At 53.1% G+C, this 20,557-nt stretch overlaps 7 protein-coding genes across 7 annotated transcripts; 4 read left to right on the top strand and 3 right to left on the bottom strand.

Annotated features, from left to right (window-relative positions):
- COL26b_012918 (uncharacterized protein) lies at positions 1-715 on the bottom strand (the record flags this gene model as incomplete). The annotated part of the gene is made up of 2 exons (XM_053185552.1): positions 1-383; positions 436-715. 2 exons carry the CDS (start codon positions 713-715, stop codon positions 1-3), a joined length of 663 nt encoding a protein of 220 aa, XP_053030497.1.
- A 661-nt stretch (positions 716-1,376) lies between these two features.
- On the top strand, positions 1,377-3,005 carry COL26b_012917 (uncharacterized protein; the record flags this gene model as incomplete). Its single annotated transcript, XM_053185551.1, has 1 exon — positions 1,377-3,005. One exon carries the CDS (start codon positions 1,377-1,379, stop codon positions 3,003-3,005), a length of 1,629 nt encoding a protein of 542 aa, XP_053030496.1.
- A 5,340-nt stretch (positions 3,006-8,345) lies between these two features.
- Positions 8,346-9,270, top strand: COL26b_012916 (uncharacterized protein; the record flags this gene model as incomplete). The annotated part of the gene is made up of 2 exons (XM_053185550.1): positions 8,346-8,682; positions 8,867-9,270. 2 exons carry the CDS (start codon positions 8,346-8,348, stop codon positions 9,268-9,270), a joined length of 741 nt encoding a protein of 246 aa, XP_053030495.1.
- Positions 9,271-11,442: 2,172 nt separating this feature from the next.
- Positions 11,443-12,168, top strand: COL26b_012915 (uncharacterized protein; the record flags this gene model as incomplete). The annotated part of the gene is made up of 2 exons (XM_053185549.1): positions 11,443-11,615; positions 11,940-12,168. 2 exons carry the CDS (start codon positions 11,443-11,445, stop codon positions 12,166-12,168), a joined length of 402 nt encoding a protein of 133 aa, XP_053030494.1.
- A 2,297-nt stretch (positions 12,169-14,465) lies between these two features.
- On the top strand, positions 14,466-15,358 carry COL26b_012914 (uncharacterized protein; the record flags this gene model as incomplete). Its single annotated transcript, XM_053185548.1, has 4 exons — positions 14,466-14,807; positions 14,859-14,949; positions 15,002-15,081; positions 15,146-15,358. 4 exons carry the CDS (start codon positions 14,466-14,468, stop codon positions 15,356-15,358), a joined length of 726 nt encoding a protein of 241 aa, XP_053030493.1.
- A 1,040-nt stretch (positions 15,359-16,398) lies between these two features.
- On the bottom strand, positions 16,399-18,732 carry COL26b_012913 (uncharacterized protein; the record flags this gene model as incomplete). Its single annotated transcript, XM_053185547.1, has 5 exons — positions 16,399-17,012; positions 17,071-17,304; positions 17,390-17,582; positions 17,638-17,828; positions 17,961-18,732. 5 exons carry the CDS (start codon positions 18,730-18,732, stop codon positions 16,399-16,401), a joined length of 2,004 nt encoding a protein of 667 aa, XP_053030492.1.
- Positions 18,733-19,029: 297 nt separating this feature from the next.
- COL26b_012912 (uncharacterized protein) lies at positions 19,030-19,451 on the bottom strand (the record flags this gene model as incomplete). Its single annotated transcript, XM_053185546.1, has 4 exons — positions 19,030-19,038; positions 19,067-19,174; positions 19,224-19,318; positions 19,367-19,451. 4 exons carry the CDS (start codon positions 19,449-19,451, stop codon positions 19,030-19,032), a joined length of 297 nt encoding a protein of 98 aa, XP_053030491.1.
- Positions 19,452-20,557: the final 1,106 nt, after the last annotated feature.

The raw sequence follows: 20,557 nt of genomic DNA, 5'->3' as shown, positions 1-20,557 counted from the left end.
CTATTCGAAGATACCGATTCCGTATCCATCTGCCCCTTTCTTATCTTTGTGTCCATTAAGGCCAACAATGTCCCCATCAGATTTCCGCTTGTTAGAAGACCTCTCACCCAGGACTTGAACGTCAGGTCCATCATCGTTGACCAACTCAGGTCTCCACCCTGTGCCACTGCCAAGGTTGCTCACACCCGCCGGGTTCGTCTCCGTGATGTGCGGGCCCCTCTCGCAACCCTCGACGTTCCCATTCCTCTCGCAGCAACTCCACTTGAAACCGTCCGGCTTGTCTTCTTTCCAGCACGGGTCATCATCCAACTGTTCCCAGTCGTTCTCGTCCCAGATGTCAATCGAATCCCATTCTTTACTAGACTCATCCAGTTCAAACTCTCCTGTAAAATGTTGTAAGTCGACGATGTTCGTGCTCGCTGAAAGGTCACGTACCTGGATGGTATTTACAAGCATAGGGTTCTTGCTTGTCGCCTTCAACTCGCTGGTGACATCGCCTGCAAACCAAGCTCGCAGGCTTCGCAGACCCGCTAGTCGTTGCCATGGCCGAAATTTTTGCCTGACTTCCAAGAAGTTGCCGTGCCATCTCAACGGCCTTCTTCCTGGTCTCCCGCTCCCCACACAGCGAGATCAGGACCGTTCGCGCCATGCCTTCGGGCATACCCCTGATGACGTCTAGTTCCTGATCCACACTTCCATCCTGGAAAATTGGCATCGCGTCTGTCGCCGCGCTGCGCAAGTAACTATGCTCAACTTGGACTTGAAAAGAAAGTCTGATGGTAACGAGAACCTGTCTCGGAAAAGAATGGATCGCGAAGCGTCAGGGTGGTTTGTCTGCGACGACGAAGCGCGTTGGAGAAGAAAGTTTGACGCGTGAGGGAGAGAGGCCCACCCCGCGACTGTCGGAAATAGCGACTTTTTGGAGGGGAGGCTCGACAACGTTGCTTTTTCCTGACTTTCTTGGGGAAAGTCAGGGGGTCGGTCACACGAGGACGCAACTCTGCTGACATAATGTCTTTATTTAGCTACTTACAACGGCGTACTGTTCAGTTGTAGATGCCATCATCAGCCGAGGCTTGTGGGAGCTACACGATACTTCTGTGACCATGCTCATTGTGTTGTGAATGAGCGTAGTCACTCAGCACAACAAAACGACCTATGAATGACACGAACTTGGGGTCAATGTTCTTGTGTCGCACCTCATGGCGGCCAAAGCCAAAGTCGTAGGCGATGACGTAATGACCACCGCCACACCCGAACAAGATGAACATCTTAGACGTGCGGATCCCTCCGCTGCCATCATCATGTCATCAACATCTATCGAACAAATCCAGACACTACGATAGCCTAAGTATGTGAATAGCCCATCATCCAAGATGGCACCGCAGCCCCCGCCAGAATACAGAGACGTCGACGTTGAACTTGAACCCCTCGACGAACCGCAAACTTTCCAGCATCCGGACTCTCCGCTGCCGTACTTCGACGAGCCTTCGCTGCCAGGTACACCAGACAGGGCCATGGACACAACTCCAAAATGGATGACCACGGCGCAGCCTTGGGGGAAAGCTTTGTCGCGAAGAGCTGTTGACCTCTTGAAGCCGAGGGTTGCCTGGGGCTACATCATCTGGACCTTCATCGGGCTCTATGTGCTCTACTGCCTCATCATCCGATCGCCTCTCTTGGCGTCCAAATTGCCCGGATACTCTGGACGCTACGGTGTTGGCGCGATTGATGTCGAAGTTGCCGTCACATCACCACGGAAAACGAGTGATTTGGTCTTCAGGGACGGCAAGGCTGCCTTCGAGCTCGAGACTGTCCTCTTCACACTCTACTACCCTACGATCAAGGATGTACGAGGGAGACGACCACGTCACTACTGGATTCCCAAGCCTGTCAGCTTAACCGCAGAAGGGTATGCTCGCGCAGCGCACTTCAACAACTTCATCTCGAGACCAATCTTCACGTTTGCATTATGGGCTATTGCTGGGAGTATCACCATCCCGGCCGAGGTGGACGTCCCACTGGTGCCTCTCGACGATAAGTCTGGAGAGAGGTTTCCCGTTGTGGTGTTGTCGCACGGGCAAGCTAGCTCGAGGACGGATTACACGCACTACTGCGGCGAGCTAGCAAGCTCCGGGGTCATCGTAGCCGCGGTTGAGCACCGTGACGGCAGCGGCCCCGGGTCCGTTGTCACCACTCCGAGTGGGGAGAGGAGGGTGATGTATCTCAACAAGAAGGAACTCCGCGGCGGAAAGGAGATGGAAGACGACGATTTCAAGTTTGAGCAGCTCGCCTTCCGCCAGGCGGAGATTGAGGAGACGATTGCCGTGTTGAGATCACTCGATGCCGGCCGTGGCGGAGACATCTTTGAGAGAAACGCCAGAAAAGAGGGCAAGGATCTGGAGCAGTGGGCGAACCGCCTCAACTTCTCGGAGACGGTCATCGCGGGCCACTCGTTCGGTGCCACGGGCGCGTTGCAGGTCCTCCGAGGCGCGACAACGGACGAAAACCCAGCCGTCGGCGGTATCATTCTCGATCCGGGCAAGAGTAGCGGGCGGTTGAACACGGATATCGACGTGCCTATCTTGGTGGTTCACTCGGACTCGTGGTCGAAGAAGGTTACGATGTTCTTTGGGAGGCCGCACTTCGACATCGTGAGAGACATTGTGAAGGATGTGCTCAAGAGGGTTGGCTCCAGTTGGTTCCTGACGAGTATGAAGACGAGCCATCCTAGTGTTACGGACGCGCCGCTGATTGAACCTTTGTTGTTGAGGTGGACGACCGGGGCTACGATTAATGTTAATGAGGGTTTGAGGGAGTATGTGAGAGTTTCGATGGAGTTTCTTGACTTCTTGAGGAATGGCACAAGAGGAGGAGTGCTTTCTGAGGGGCCTACGCATCAGGAATATGGCGAGGACACTCGGACGGAAGAGCAAAAGGAGAGAATTCCGAAGGATGTGATGAAATACTGGGAGATCCACGTCGCGCCACCTCGAGATGAGTAGATCCAAGGTAAAATGAAGATTGTGCTGGGAAGTTCTTACAGTGATTTGTCCATTCAATGTATCGTGAATTGACGCTGGCAGGCAAAGCCTGTATTTTCGGTACAATCACCCTCGTTGGTTGGTGTCTAACCCACTATCGTGGGCCTTGAAGTGCAGTGAACATGGGATGCCTGTCCTGTGTGGCCTGTCTCTGGCAGGACAAGGCGAAGTCTTGCAGACAGATCGTCTAAACACCGCAAGAGCAATGCTGATCTGCGCCCTACCTATCCATAAACCCGCAGCAAGCAGATGTTGAAGCCTCAAATTTGACAAACGAAACATCGTGAGGCCGCCGTCGTCTACGAATATGCCCCGATCCAGTCATCGCAAGCGGATTTGAGATATCAGGCGATTTGATGAGGTGGTTGAGACGAGACAAGACAAGACAAGTGATTCGGATAATATTTCTGCGCTGAGGAATCACCAGTCCAGGGAGGCCCAGACGGTACCGGGGCGCTCAGGAATGCGTGCTGTACCGGCACGGGGAGCACCCGAAGAAAGGGAGACGAACCGGTGGAGTTCTGTTTGGGGGCGTCTTTTGGGGGTCTTGTCGGGGATTGGGGGCGCTCTTCTAGGCTGCTGGAATGACGTGCGGCGGCGCATCGCTTAAAGGACGAGGTTAAAAGATTTGCTGGGTACGGGGGGTTTCGTCGCAAGCGCTGGAGAAACCCTGTCCAGCTGGTTCCCGAGGGGGGGTTGCGTCGCTGAGACAGCGCGATTCCAGGTATTCGGAGGAGATGGGTCGATTTTCTGGCCGCAGTGTCTTATCCGGCTGGGGCTGTTGGTGGTGACGAACTCTGTGTAAGATGGGAGGATGGGGGCGGATTTTGGGCGTTGGTCTTTTTCCTTGGTGTTTCTGATCTTTCTGATTACCGAGTGATTTAGCAGTGTTAGTAGAGGTAAGTAGCGGGTTGTTCTACATGCGCCAGGATTGAAGGGGCGGGCCTTGTTGCGTCCTTGTCGCGTTACACGAGAGTTGCGTGCTAGATCTTTGTGTAACGCGAGATGAGAACCCCATTCGGTGGATATGTCCCTGTTCATGTTCCAAAAAGTCTTCGGATACTGTTTAATCAGATGTTCAAACACAATCAACAACGGACCACTACGTGAAGGGGTGACATTCCATTTCGAATCAAGGCGGTGAAGGATGAATCAATCGCTTCTGGGGGGTCAGACAGGTGAGGCGGACTAATGGGCTTCGCAGGCGAATAGCAAAACGGCTGGGCGGGACGGCGTACCGCTGGCATGGAAAGAGGGTGAGACACGCGCAAAAGACAACCGCTGCGTCGTCTTCCTGCCGGTCGGGCTGCCTCCGCTGACAAAGGGAAGAGAAATTCTCCCTCTTTCCCTTGCTTGGGCTAGCGAGACAGTGTCCAAGACAATGGGGGCCGGTGCAGAAGTAAACGTTCAACGTCAGTGGCCGGATTTCGTGTGCGTTTTACCAGCGTCGACTTAGTTTTTGTGATAGATGACGAGGAAAGACGCGATGGCATGTTCCTGGTTGTGTTGATTCCAGTCTGGTGTCAAGACCAAAGGTAGGGAGAATCTGGCGTGTTTGGGATGGCGGGGGAAACAGTGGTGGTTAGTGGACCAAAATGCTGGGTAATAGGGGACTATCGTGAAGACTCAAGACATTGGGCTAACAAGATGTGGGTGGCGTCCTTCAGCCCAAGACAACAACACAGAGAGATTGATAATCTACCCAACAAGACGCATAATCAGGACGGTAAATCGAGTTTTCAAGTCGGCTCAACTGCCCCATGTCAGCTTCGCTTGCCTCCCTGGGTCTCTCGTCAGCTGTGACATCAACGATTTGACTGGATGTTACTACAGCCTAGTGTCACAGTGTCATCGATATCGACTTCGCATACAGACATATTCTCCGAGTGAAACACATCCAGACCGGTCGTCCATTCCAAAATCAATGACCCGTCAATCTAAGATCAACAAGCAGCCGTCGTCGGCAAAGGCCGGGGTTGATGGCGCGGCTTAACGCACGCCGCCAGCAGTGCAGGGGTGCTTCCGGCTCGGTTAACACTGTTTGCCCAGTGAAGTGATCACAGCCGCATCTAATCACTTGTCGGCTCTCTCTAGCACGAAGGCATCATGCCATCTCTTCACCGAGTATGCCAACGAAGCCGAGGCGCCTTAGATGAGACGGCCGAGATGCATGCCCGGCCACCAATAGCCGCGCCGGACGACGTGCGCGAGTTCTCACCGAACGACCCTCAGACAACTCGGTGTGGCGCCGTCTTTTCTTCTTCCGATCTTGTGGTGTTTAGTCAAAGGCCCTGCCCGGCTGGGCGGAATCTCGTCGCTCATTGACGAATCCCAACAGGCTCGAAATAAGTTTTTGGTGCCCAAAAAGCAAAAGCAAAAAGAAAAAAACGGGGGACCCGACCAAGTCTGCGGCCCCATCGTCCGCCCGCCCCAGGCTAGTTATTTCGAATTTAGAGGACGAAGCCAAGAACAGGATCGGCCCGCTGGCAGGGTGGATGGGCGGCGCACCCGCGTTGTGCTTAACGTGCTTGCTGTCTTCCCTCGACGAGCCTTGGACGAATATGGATGGTCGCATACATGACCAGATCTCGGGGAGGGCAGCCGACTGACCGTGCGGCCGGGACTGCAGTTCGATTTGGGGATTGATGGGACTATGTGTGCGATGTGATTAGTCTGGTTTACGGGAAACAGACGTCTGTTCCTGGATGTTTGGCGATGAGGTCTAACTCTTTGTTGATGTAGTTCGCTTCCCCGAAGGAGACGGTTCATCGAGTCCGGCCAACGGACATTGGCCCTGATCTGGCACTGGCGCTGACCATCTGGCATTGGCGTGTTCGTACCATGTTGGCACTGACTGGCTGGTTGATTGATTGATGGATTGATTGATTGTTGGGCTCTTCTTGATGCTGTTGCTGTTGGAACATGACCCCCCCGGCTTGAGTCCGGTCTGGACGCCTTGATTTTTCTGGTTCCTCTTTGCTGATCTTGCTCCTTTGGCCTGAGTCGTAGGAGGTCCCCTGCCGACTGACTGAATCTCCGATCTTTGACTGGATGAACCGCCAACTGCGGATTATTTTACTGTCGCTACGCGCGCTTTGCGCTTCAAAATCCGCCTGGCCACCCACACAAAAGTGACAAGGTACACACCCCTCCCACCCCCGTTCCCCAAATAATTCCCCATCTTCAAAAATGAAGCTGGAATTCGATTGGATTGACAGCCCTAACTCTTCGTCTCCTCTGCTGCCCGCATCCATGTCCAATGTTCCAATGTTTCCCATGTTCCGCCTTCTCACCCTTCCCACCACCCTCTCTCTCTCTACCAAAGACAGAGGCAAGAATCTCCAGTCTCCAAGGAAAGCGCCCATCCACTCTCCCCAGTTCCCTTGCGACATTGACGCTGCGGCAGACCATCGGTGCCTGCATTTGACCGTCGTACATGACGCCATGCACACCCTTCGTTCCCTTTTCGGGGACTCTTCTCCCCCCCATCCCCGATTCCACACACTCTTTGAGGAAATCAGGGACCTGGGAGGAGGGAAAACCTGCAGTGCAATGCATGAGAAAAGGCACGTACGTACGATACGGATCGGAACATACAGCAGCAACAGGGAAAAGCTGGAGCGGCCCAGATTCCGTCCCGTCCCCGTCCCCGGTCAATCCATCACATCAGTCAGCACGGCCAGCGCAGATTCCCCAGTTTCAATTGAAGAGTCAATCCATCGTGGCGCCCGGAGAACCGTGATTTGCTGGCATGCTCACCACCACTCATCTGATCTGCGAGACATTCAGTGGCATGGGCACCGGACGGCAGAACACGCACGTATGTCGACCTGGCATGATGCTAGATGGCATGGCATGGCCCATGGAAACAGAACAGAACACAACAGCCGTATGTACGGTACATACGGTTCGGATACAGCACATCGCAGCACACGCACACACCCACGATGCATACCCTGTATCCGGGCAGCCAGCCAGCACCGCGGCCGCGCTGCCTGCGTCGTGGCATGTCATTCACTTCACACACACAGTCTGCCATGCTCATGGATGCCCAGCGGGCAGGCTGGGCAAAGAGAAGGTGAGAGAAACCTGTTGACCGTCGGTAACAAAGTCTGTCTCGTCTCGGTCTCTGGTTCGAAATATGACAGAAAATCGTGAATGGTCACGAGCCCGGCCCTGGATCCCTTCCTCGATTGCTCAAACGGGCACCTTGCAGCACGCAAATGCAGCCCTGATGGACCATGTACCTCAATTAAGGCCAAATCGACATGGTCCCCGCAAGGTATTAGTCTGAGTCTGTCTAGTCGCCGCCCGCCGCCGCCGCTCCGCCCGCCGTGCGCCGCCTGCTGCTGCTGCTGCAATGCTGGCTGCTGCGTCTTGCTGCCGCTGCCGTTGCCGTCCCCGTTGCTCGCTCTCTTTCCCCATGCTTGCAATGCTGCTTCTTCTGCTGCTGCTTTCCTATTTGCTGGGCTGGCGGTCACAGTTCTCTCACGTTCCGTGAGGTCATGAACAGACGCCGGTCGGTCGTCGTGGATCGTCCACACACACCAAAAAAGAGCACCCCCATCAACCCATCCCCATCTCCTCCGTCCCGGCAATGCACATGCTGCCACCATGGAACGCTGGAGTCTTTCCACCCCTTCCCAGTTCATGCTCCGTACTCCGTTAATTGCTCCATAACAAAGGCCCCATCAAACAAGTCTTTTGTTGGTCTCGCCCCCCCAAGGGCCGGCCGGCAGAAAAAGGGCCAGAGGGGCCGTCCATCCCAGCCGCCGTATCTGTTGTCGCATATCGGTACGGACGGGGGAAGCCTTCTGACTCTCATTGAACACTTCCACTCACTCCCGTCTTGTTCGCTTTCTGCTCGCCCGCCCGTCAGACTGTCCACTCATCTTCCCACTTCTGTCCTCTTTTGCCCAGTTGCTTCCGTTCCGTCTTATCCACGTTCAACAACCCGCCCTCCGTCCACCACTCACGCAGCCGCGCATCCCCAGTCAACCACCCTTCCCGCTTGCTGCCCATCCATCTCTACACTACACTACCGCCGGCCGTACCATCCGCATCCCCAACGCCTCCACCCCCCTTGAAGACACCTCTTTATTTTTTTTCCCTGGCTAATGCATCCGTGAGCTGACATATCCGGGGAAGGGCTTCCGGCGACTGAACCCAGAACCCAGAAATAACCCCCCAAAAAGAGCCGAGGAGCCTCAAATATCTCTTCCCCCAGAAAATCAAACCCATCCCCATAAACCACCAAAGCCTCGAGCTCACCCTCCACAGGGTGGCGCCATGTCAACGGCAATGGACATCGCAGCATCTTCAGCAACCATCGAGCCGCCGCTCTTCGACTCGGGCATCGAACCGCTCGAAGGGGCTTCCGGCAACACTGCACGCACCATCCTCGTGGCACTGTGCGTGGACGCGAGCACGCGGGAGAAGGCCCTGCGGAACTACTACAGGCTCATGCACTACGAGCAGCAACTCTGCGGACAGGAGGTCATCCGCAACGCCAGCGCCATCACCACCACTATGGGCTCAACCAAGAGGAAAGCCGTCGGGGAACCGAAGATCTGTCTTCAGTGCGATGAGATCTTCACCGAAGACCAGAACCAACTAGGCGCTTGCTGGTACCACTCGGGTAAGAGAATACTTACTTCCTGTTTCGTCCTCTTCTCTCTCTTTTTTTCTGCTCACTTTGTCATCAAGACAGCTGCTATTTTCGTCACTGCCGTACTGCTTGTCTTTTTTCGATGGGGTTTTTGGGTTAGGGGGATGAGATAGTGAGCTTTCTCGGTTACCTGAACTGACCATGACTCGTCTAGGCGAGCTGGAACTAATGGATGAGAGCGCCATCGACCGTGAGCCGGCGGAAATGGCGCTGTACGACCTGGACACGGAGCCCATCCGCGCCAGACACCCGGAGGCATTCCGGTGGTGTTGCTGCCGGGAGACGGGCAAGGCACGGGGCTGCACGCCCGGCCGCCACGAGTCCAACCCGGACAGGAGCAAGAAGGGCCGCGGAGACTTCTCGGACCTCGATGAGGACTCGCTGGATCTCGACGACACATCGTTAGATGACGACGACGACGATGATGACGATGACGACGGCGACTCCTCGGAGCACTCGCCCGGAAGCAGCAACCACGACGACATGCATCATCACCATCAGCAGCAGCAGCAGCAACAACAACCGCAGCAGCATTCGCAAGCCAACGGGCGGCATTGACGGGAGCACCATCCCGCTTGGACCTTTTTTCCAATGACGTTGAAAAAGAGTTGTTTGGATCTGTTTTTAGTTTGGTGTTTCTTTCTCGGTTGTCGCCCAACACGCAATCAGGGGGCGGGCACGGGACGGCACGGCACGAAGAAAAAAAAAGAGGGAAGAGACCAAAGGAAAAAAGTTCTTGCTCGGGCGCACTTCGCTCTCTTGGATCCGAGTTTGATAGACCGGTCAAGGGGAAAAGAATCCGTATTTTTTTTGGGCGTGGTTCTTGTTTCGAGCAATCGGATGGTTCCCGGTCCCTTCCGCGGCGCTGCGGTCTGGTCGGTCAACGGTCACAGCCCAGATACGCGAGATGATGGGCTTTATTGTTGTTGGCAAGGGCATTGGGCACTTGTTGTGTTGGGAGGAGCAGCGACAGACGACACATGGTTTTTAATGATTTTTTTCCTTTCCTTCACTGGGAGGCACAGCATTGGGAATTTGTTCACAAAATGGGCACACACACACAAGTGGCCTTGTTGATGACGGGGAACACAGACACAGACACAGCTCTGGGTGTTGGGAAAGGGGGAGGCAACACACGCATACATGCACACACACACAACGCAAACAGCCATTTTGGAATTTACTTGGACTTTTGTTAGTTGGTCACTTCTTTTTGAGAGGGGGGGAGCGGGGAGTCAGTCATTCTCAGCACAGCGGGAAGCCGATTTCGAGCACGACACTGCGCATACGGCACAGCACATGATTTTTAGTGTGGCACAGAACTCTCACTCGGGGGAGGGCATGGGAAGCGGGCATTTTGGTCATGGGATGGGAGGCAAGGCAAGTCATTGTACCTTATGATTCGAACAACAAAACGAAAGGAGAGGCCAGAGAGACGTAAATTGATCAACGGGGAAGCCCGATTGCGTGTTACACAAGAACCGGGCACACATTGAAGTTTGAACACTCTTGCAGGGGACGAAAAATGAGCTGATCAACCGATGGCAGAGTTTCTGCCGGCACGAGGCAACCCAGTTGCCTCGTCTCCCACAGATTAAAGGACAGCCAGCAGCAGCAGCGACCGCACTTTTGACAGCGTTGCAAATGCAAATCGAGATTCCCAAAGGCGGTGGCGAGATGCATGCCCGACTTGACCCATGCATGCATTCCGCATTTTTTCACGCACACGCACACATGTGGTGAGATGGGATGGGATGGACTTGTTACCCTCTTCCGGATTTCCCTTGTGTGCTCTCCCAGTCAGAATGCGATATCATCTGCAGCGCGCACTCTGCAAGGGACACCGTAAGCAGCCTAGCATAAGACACATCGGGGGCGGCCAATGGGGTTCGGCGGGAAGAGCTGATGGGCAGTTGGCCCTGTTGTGTCGCCGTACGGATAGATGTGTGCTGCCCACCACCACCACCACCGCCGCCGACCGACCCCGGCCCTGCCTCCTGCTCCCCTGCCTCCTGCTCCCCTCCCCGCGGCATGCCAGGCGAGCGACACGCATGCTTACAGGGCCGGTTGGGCGGTAAAGAGAACGGGGGCGCAAGGCACTTTGCATGCTGTCTGTTCGTGCGTCCAATGGGTTCTAGGGGATGGGGGTCCGATTGTGCATGGGCCGGATGCCGGTTCCGTGCCTCCCCGGGGACGACGAACCCTGATCGGCGTTGGGAAGGGGAAAAGCCCAACGGGCGGAAAGGATGAGGTGAGAAGAGAGAGAGAGCGCGTGTGCTGCTGGAGTTGGATGAACGCTCCGACGGATAGTTCCTTTTCTTGCTGCTATTTCCGTCGGGCGGTGGTCAATCAATGCCTAAGTGGTGCCAATCATGTTGATTGGTGTGTGGAACTAGGGTGATGGGACGCGTAAAGATGCTCGCGGAAGCGCGTTGAAGGTTTGCCGCGGTGGAGTCTTGTTTCCCCCTGTTCACCTCTCTTTCGTGTCACCAACAAGTCACAGCCTGCATATCTGTCGAGAAGTCCCATGCGGTCCTGTTCATCCGACGTTGCGTCTAGACCTTTCCAGACGACAATTAAGGTATACCGCTACTTCTCGTCTTACGTCACTTGTCAAATCGAACGTGCATGTACTGACAGATGGATGTAGCTAAGCGGGCGCATGAGGGGCGCATTTGACGCCAAGACACGCGTGAATCCAAGCCGTTCGAGTGCTCACGCAAGGCAGACATGCCCTACCCGTACTATGGCCCGCAAGCGGGTGACATGTCAACGATCTCGCTGGAGCATGCGCAGGCTATCCTGAGATTCCTTTCTCAGGACAGCATCGTCAAGCGAAAGATCCATGATATGCACCAGAACTTGATTGACCAGGATATCGGCAGACGGCTTGAGGTACTGCGGTCAGGGGAACCAGCTAAGCCGCTGGCTATCTGCGTTGATTGCAAGGAGGCTTTTGATGCTGACACGTCTCACCGGGGCGATTGCCGGTATCATGATGGTTCGTGAATTCATCTGGAATCGTTAAACGCGTCATTAACGTGTCCGTTTTCTGGAATAGGAATCCTTGAGCCAGACTATGACGACGATACCTGGGCTGATCACGACGAAAGATGTCACGGCCCCATTGACACAGCTGAAAATCGCGAGATGTACCTGGAGGCGTTTAAATGGGAATGCTGCGACGAACCGGGGGATGCTGAAGGGTGTCAAAGAGGTGCTCATAGGGCTAGTGAGAGCGTGGAGAAATCAGGCGGCCCGGTGGAGGACTATGAGAGCACCGAAGAGGAAGATGACGATGAAGAAGACGAAGAGGAGGAAGTCGAAGCTAGAAACAAAAAGGATGAAGACCCCGAAGTCGTCATTGTGGGAGAAAGACAAGTTGTCAACAAGCGCAAAGCTGATGACAGCTTTGAAGTGTCCGTCTATGCCCAGAAGGCCAAAAGGGGTTGGTGAATCGGCGTTCGCAGGGCTATGGACGCTTATAGCCATACCGGCTCGGAGAGTTGCTGCATACTTGCGTTCGTTATGACATGTGTACTATGAGCTGCGCCCCAGTCGAGATGAAATGTACTACACATAGACTCCGACCCATTGCTTGGAGGTCTCGTCGAATGGTTTTAGACCCAACATTTTCGTGTTCTTCTCCTGCAATCTAATTGAACCATATCGCGGCAATTCCAATTGTCGGCTTTTCAATTAGAGTCTCACGTCTCGTAAATCTCGTGTTCATCGATCATCGTCAAACTAGTCATTTGTCAGCAAATGTTCGACCTCGTACGTAGCGAGAGCTGAAGGATTACGAAGAAAGGTAGGCATCAGGATCATCGTTCCTGGATCCGGCAGTCTTCTAAATCTCTCCAAGACCTTATTGTCCGACTTTCTGCTCCTCCCATTCCGCGGGGGGTACATGAACAGAGCCAATCGATTTGCCCAGCTTTCCCATGGTGGGAACGGGAAATCCCCAGAGTCGTTTCGAACCATTGTCGTCCAAAAATGAGCGTCTGGCAACCAGTCGCCTCTTTTCTCTGGAGTCTCCTTACAGAAACATACCCTCACGTTAATCAAGGGGATATCACCCGCTCCACGAGGGGGTACATGAAACCATGTCGAATACAAACTTTTATTCTGGTGCCACAGAACATCAAGAAAGAAAAGCCGAGGATTTACTTTGGCCAATAAATCTTTCGTCTCATCGCGAATTTGCCGGTTAACTAACATCATAGCCAACACGAAGTTGTATGTGTGCTGGGGCTGGTTATTGGACTGTGTCGCATGTTGGAGCAGATCGGAGCGAAGTGCTAGCCACTTTTTCCAGCCGTGCTTATCATCTGCGTCGTTATAATTTTGGGTGAACTTTTCCGCAGACTCTCGAAGGTCGTCAGCGGCGATGGTATGGTAAATGATTTCGTCCCGAAGCTCGCGCGGGAGTCCGAGAAGCGTCGGCGTAGGCCTCATTTTGGCGTTGTATTACAGACTCGAAAAGAGATCAATATGAAAAGTTTTCTCTAGTTTATGGAGGAAGGAAAAAGTTCTTCTTGTGAAGCCAAAATTACGATGACCTTGATGCTCAAAGGTGCGGTCAGCTGACCAACTATGTACCGTATAGTCACAAAAGCGATCAAGGTGTTTAATCGCCACAGCCCGATGTTTGTCTGGGTATCTAGCTGTCTGGCCGGACTGTATCTTCTGTCTACTTGCGCTGAACCCCCGGCGCAGGATTCCGGACCATGTCGAGCGGCCGGCCGAGACAGATCCTGATACCCGGCCGGCCGGAATATCGGCACGTTATTGAGCTCGCCGAGGCATCTATCATTGCAACAGAGTATTGTCTCTCTCTCTTGGTTAAGCGATAATTGCAAGCGACGCTGCACAGCTGGGATGAACACCGCCTCCAGCCTCTGTCCGACACCTCAATTCAACCAATCGCATTTCTCATCGCCAAGCCTCCCCGACGTCAAGGGTCCAGATCAAAGGTCATCCCAGCAAATGTTTAGACTGCCCATTGATCCATCGAACGGCCCATGACGTGAATCATAACCGCTACCAACCAGTCGCATCTCCCGGATCGGTTCTCCACGAGGCTAACGCTCGCCCGGGCCAACGAACCATGAAGCCGATCGTCCGCCGTCCGTTTTGTCTTTTCTTTCCAAGCAGCTGGGAATCTCCAAGGTCTCAGAAAAAGGGATTGTTGGTCCGTGATTGGGTGAAGCACGCAGGAAAAAGTGAAACACGCCACACTGAGACCTAGCCGCCCACCGCCGTTGGCTCTGCAATTCTCCGTCAAACGTTCGGCCGAGAAGCCGAATAGATTGTTTGGGACTTCGCTTCCTCTTCCATTTTGAGATGTGCCCTCCAACGGCTGGGATGCCCCCGCCATGAAGAAGCATTTTGCGGTGGAAAGCCTGTGTTTCTCAGCCACTCTGCTGCTCTCCTCATCATCGCTCCTTGCATTTCCCGTCGCAAATGAGCTCAAATGGGGTAAAAAGGCCTCGGTTAGATCTGGGCCCGCGATGGAGATGAGGTCGTCTCGATCGTGCCATGGGCTCCTCGGGCTGACGGCTGCCATCGCAAGTTGCCATGCAGTATAAGAATGGCCAGCATCGCATTCCCTCATCCCATCTCGATTTTGGCTTCGGCAGACTAGCAAGGAAAATCAGCGCGACATCCTCCCAAACTCTTTTTCGTGTTCGTTTTCTGCCCACGTTTCTAAAAACCACTTTTTTGTCCCTTCCTTCGTTCGATAGTTCAATATGGTTGCCTCGCCGGTCGTGGCTCTAGGCTTTCTTGGCGCTTTGCAAGGCGCCGGCAGTCCGCTTGTGCAGCGGCAAGCTACCGGCTGCGCGACGGGCGTGCACATGATTGTCGCTCGTGCCAGTACCGAGAGGCCCGGTACGGGCATCATTGGCGAGGTCGCGACCAAGGTCCAGGCCCAGATCCCCGGGTCCGATATCACACCGGTCGACTACCCGGCGCAACTGAACCCATACCAGCCGTCTCAAAAGGCCGGGGTTGATGCCATGACGAAGCTGGTTCAGGACTATGCGAAGCAATGCCCGCAGACGAAGATGGTGTTGATGGGATACTCCCAGGTAGTATGTCTTTGTCTAGCTGGATGACAGACGCTAATTTTGAATGTGATGCAGGGAGCGCACGTCACGGCCGATGTCCTCTGCGGAACGAGCGAATCTGGGTTCGCAGCCACGCCAGCCCAAGCGGCCGATGTCACTGATAAGAGTGCGTATAATGGTGTGGACAACTGGGCAGAAAAGGTCTAACTCTAGCATAGTCTCTGCCGTCGTGCTCATGGGCGATCCCAGCCACGTTGTTGGCCAACCTTTTAACACGGGAACAAGCCAGAAGGATGGCGTAAGTATACCCGGAGGAAGGACCAAACGAAGATAACAGAGTTGGCTAACGGATACACCCGTAGGTCTTCCCGAGGCAGGACAACGCCGCATGTGGCGCGGTTGCCAGCAAGATGACCTCCTTCTGCGATACCGGCGACCCATTCTGCGACAGCGGAGCCAACCTTCAGGTTCACCTGGGATACGTGACCAGGAACGGAGACGATGCAGTCAAGTTTATCGTGGATAAGGTTAACGGCGCCGGAGCTGCGGGTGGAGCGAAGAACACTACTGCTTGACTAGGAGACGCAGGGGCCGGCAGGTCCAGCCTGTTGTGTTTCCAGTATCATATCTTGCTGCTGGCACAGATTGTTGGATTCGTTCTGCTGGTAGCCGCTTGAGCTCAGGTCGGGATCTGTACCAAACGTATTTATATACCAAACACGCACAAATAATTGTTATCATAGGCCCCTGAAGATGCTGAAAAGACTGTAGAAGCTGGCCCGGCCCAGAGCACAAGGTCATTAGATAATGCTACAACAGTCTTAAAACGTGTTGTCGTCGCGAGGATTGTGGAGACCATGTGTCCAAGGCAGCACTGAGTTTACCTTGATCAAACGAGTTGGTACTCTTGACAGTACTCAATTCTTTCTTTCTTAAATTCGGAGTATAAGTGTCATGTTTCGCCGATTCTGTGAATAACCCCGCACGGGAAGACGGCTACGAGGTCTTCCCAAGGAATGCTTTCTTCAGTATGTTAAGGTTTAGAGATATGTGAAGCGTCCTTCGCAATCGAGATTATCCATCTTCTTAGCGTCGGACTCGCCCACCACCAAGTTCACATTCTGGTCCTTGTCTGCCTTGGCTTTGACGATCAAAACAGTAGTATTTCAGCCGGCGGCCAATCCTGCCTCCCAACTATAGCACAATGCAATGGAAGGGAATACATCGTCAATTAAAATCAAGCTCGTGATTATCGAGGAGGCTTACATTCCTGTTACGTTCTTGTTACCTGTAATCATAACTTACACGACAAGAAAACCTAACGGTGATCCCCATCCTCGAAATCCTTTAATTCCCCGTTGAATAGCTTTATATCTTTGTCATCCTCCGAGTTTGCCAGAGAAAGAGACGAGACACTGTTTTGCTCAAGAGTCAGATCATCGTCCAACTCAAACTCAGCGAATGCCCCTGGGTGGAACCTATTTTCCCGAAGAATCTCCCTAAGACCCTCACGATATTTCGGCAATGTCTTTCTCGAGTATGCCTCGAAAGCCCTGTTGGAGAACCAAGGGACTAGATCATTGACCGCGCCATGAACAGCTCGCTTGCGCGACTTTTAGATCTCCACGCCGTCTTTCATGGTCTTGACTCTACTCTTCAAGTACATAGCGGCGACTGCTTTGATGTTCTCCTTCGTAACTCCTTTGCCATACTGACTGAAAGCCTGATCCAAGATGAGGATCAGGTCACAGGCGCACTTAAGAATCATCCGCACCGCTGCTGGTGCCTCGAGAAGAGGGGCGCCAAAGGCAAGCGGGATCCCACCGACTACCGTGGTACAGGTGAGGCAGATAGCACCACCCCAGATGATGAAGGATTGGCTCAGACTCATAGCCATGAACGGCGCGAGGTTTCTCCAGACGACACCAGAAAGCACATCGTTGATGTCACCTATGCTGGCTTTCGGGATGCCGAAGGACCCATGCGCAATCTCTTGACAGAGCAGCTTTGAGATGGTGGGCGTAGTCATGGCCGAGACGACTCCGGTCCCGAGGCCAATCCCCGCAGCAGCTACTGTTGCTCTGAGGAGCTTGAGCGTCTTTTCAATGGCTTGGTCCATTTTTGCGTCGATATCCGGGACCTGGGCAGCGACCATTGCCTCAGATACTATTGGGCTGCTGAAGCTCTCCATGGTCATCTGGATCAATGCCTTGATGGAGTCTTGGTCGTCTGTGGCATAGTAATCAATACATGAATTTTGACGGGTGACATGCGTGAGGGTACATACCTTTGGAGACGAATGCGAAGTTAGCCTTGAGCTCTGGCCAAAATGGAGACGTCTCTGGCTCTTCGGCAAACTTCTGTCTGAAGATGGCCTCCCTTGCCGAAAGCAATTCCGTTTCATTCATTTTGCCCCGATTGAAGAGGAGATACTTGTCCTTCTTGGTACCAACAATAACAACGGGCGTCAAGGGGCAAATCTCAATGACTTCTTGCAACACATTCGCCAGCGCCGATTGGACTGGACGGTCTGTGTCCGTATCGATACATAACCTTGGAGACTTTGGTTAGATTTGATAAGTGAACAGTGGGGGATTTTACTTAACATATCGCATGAAGGTTCTGCTTAATATCCGGGCTGCCGGATCTCGCTTTCAGAAACTTCTTGAAGGCAGAGACCTCTTTGCTGTTACCTGCCTGGAAACCTTCCGAGTCGTGAATGATGATACCCGGGTGTAGATCCGACTCAAAGGCCTGCTCGATATCATGCTCGCCTCGTTGGTTGGAGTTCTCCTGAGTCTAGCATCTATGTTAGCGCTGGGGCAATACTAAAAGACCTCACGAATCCACCCACCATCGCAATGCCAAAGACACGGTTGAGAAGCGTGGACTTCCCAACACCAGTGTTACCACAGATCAAGATCCTGCAACTCGTAGACATCAAGAAGTCCTTGCGCCAAGGGTCGAAGGTCGCTTCTACCTTCTCCGAAAGATACTTCAAGCTGCTGCGGAATGATTCCAAGTGATCCATCAAACTGCCAAGAGCTTTGGGTATTCCCAGAGTGGGATAGCAATCAACTAAGAAATAGACGGATGGGTGTATCACCGTTCCGTTTGTAGCTAAACAGGCAGGTCAGCGGGATCTAATGAGCTGCGCAAGGATCGGTAGACACTAACAAATGTCGCTGTATCCCTTGAGATATCCACGTCTTTGGGTGTCGAAAATATGCCTGTTTCCTAGCGCGAAGCCCTTGAAACCCTTGTTCACAAGGACTTCATGCGTAGACCGAATCTTCTGCTCGCCATTCGGGCCCACACTTCTCTGGAGTCTCCGTCTCGGGACCTGCTGCAAGTTCCCGTGATTATGTGATTGCCGGAGATCGTACATCGTGATCTCAATGCCACTGGAGTACCTAAATGTCCACGGTTCAGTCTTGAGAAGACTCGCTGGAACATCGGCCTCTAAGACTTTGTCGCCAAGATCAGCAAGTTTCGGGGGCTTGGGGAAGGCGAGGTCCATAGGACTATCAATCAGACCCTTGATGCAATCAGGAGGATCATAATCAAGAACTAGACCCTGAGCCATGCTCTCAATCATCATCCACTGGAGAGGGTACAGTGACAGTCCGTCGTGATCAGTGCCTCCACCCATATCTGCATGTGCACCTACGAACCATGCCTGGATACAGCGGTGGTTGTTCTGTTTGACCTCGGTATTCTCGATCGGATCGATTGGAAGCAGAGGGAAGGTCTTTCGCTCCTCGTTTATGGCTAGGGCGTGTCTGATCTCGTTGGTGAAGCTAAGATCGGATATGTCAATAGTGTCTTTGCCGAAGGTCATCTTGACAGTGTCGAATAATCCAAGGAATCTGATCTTTGGAGGGTCTCGCGTGTTCTCACGGCTAGCAATCTTCGTCAGAATGACGCTGAACGGAACGAAGGAACGCATCGCCACTTACCGCCACCGGAACTCCTGCCCAGCTAATCCAGTCCTACGACGCCTGACCCCAAAGCTTTTGATCGCCTTCCACATTGAAGTATCCTTCACGTTCAGAGCTTCACGTATCGTGGTGTTGTTCAGAAGCACGGATACGGCCCGAACAACATCTGCATGCTCGTCAGCTTAACTCTCTTCCTCACGAATGCACCTTCTTACATGCTCCACGGCTGAACCCGAACAACCAAACCTCGTCATCCTTGGATTTGATCTCTCGGCAGCAGTACTGACTCTGATGAGCGACTAACATTACATTGTCTGCACTTCAATATCTGGCATAACTTACTGCATATACCTCTTGGATCTGCTCTTCGCAACCTTTCCCAGTCATTCCGTCGTTGAATCTATTCAGCGGCATCTTGTTGGTGCCGATTCCGGGGAAATACTTCGCAATCTGCAGACAGTCAACTACAAGCAAACCACCTCAAGGATGGTAGCCTTACCTGCTCAACCTCATTTCCATCTCCATCTGTCGTCTTTCCAATCTTAACGGAGGCGTAGATACGGAACACGTTGCTATTATTGCCATGGCCATGGCCTGTATGTGATTTAGCTGTTTCCTTGAACGTGCGATACTGACCCTTACCTTCACGTCCATCCTCGTTGAACCAAGTGCCGTCCACGCAGACGACGATCCTCCTGTAGCTTGACGGCCGGCTCAGCTTTTCCATGGCGATAAGTGAAATCTGGGCCGAAGATGTGAAGCATGCAAAGAAGAGAAGCTAAGCAGGCTCAAAAAGTTCAAAGAAACTGGCCAGGTAGCAGCCTTATCAGTGAATTGACAAGCGCACCCCACGTTTACAAACCTAGCTACCCGCGCGGAACCCCCATTCCAGATGACATTGGCTTCTCTGTGTGACGATACTGAAGGCAGACTGCAATAAGACTGCCTTAGCACGCAGCACTCACTCCGAGCAAGCCAATCACCGGCGTATTATTTCCCATCAGCTGAACAATCTACAAAAGGTGGCGATTCTCTTAAGTCGCTGGGTGGCTGAATAGCTCCTCACTCCACGCCAATCATTTAAGCGGCTTACATGCTGACAAAACACATGCCTGGAGATAATGCTCCTTAGAAGCCACCTACGCATGGGATTGAACCTCATTCAGTTATTGTATGTCATGATCTCAAGCAGACGGCTGTGAGATTGAGTTCGGGGCTGGAGGTAGGTGTGCCCCAACGAGGCTCTGGGATTCTTCCCCTGTATCACGCGTGATTTTGATTGGATCAAAGAGCGAGTTTCCCTCCAGGTATGCCGTGATTACGGCATATGCATGATCCGTATTTACATACAATACTTCCTGGGCCGACCTATGTCGTGACGCATTCCAAGATATCGGCGCAGACATTTCAGCCGCCCCGGACTTCAGTAAAGTCCGACTCGGAGGTATGGGCGGTCTCTGGCCATTGGTTTAGAAGCCATCACAAATCCTGAGAGGTGATTTGCCCCTTTCTTCTGGCCTGCGGCAACATGTTGGCTGTCACATGCTAGCCCTGACATGACTCTCACGCAACGTTCTTGGTGCCTGAACTTCGCCAAAACGCTGTTCTGGCTTTTGTCAAACAAGTTATCCAACTAAAATGAATGGAGAAGTGTGGTGCACTTTGTGATGTTTGGTGGCTCAGGGGATATGATCCAGCGCTGCCGCCAAAGCCAATCTATCAAACCTACTAACAAATATACCAAACAATTGAAGCTATTCCCAACTGTCAATTAAACAATTCCTGACCCCTCAGATTTGATATATTGGGTTGATTTGGCTTGGTATATTATAT

This window comes from Colletotrichum chrysophilum, assembly GCF_026319265.1.
Source record: "Colletotrichum chrysophilum strain AFK26 chromosome Unknown scaffold_196, whole genome shotgun sequence".
NCBI lineage: Eukaryota > Fungi > Ascomycota > Sordariomycetes > Glomerellales > Glomerellaceae > Colletotrichum > Colletotrichum chrysophilum.
Note: the sequence above shows the minus strand (reverse complement) of the source record. Positions and strands in the feature narration are given on the sequence as shown.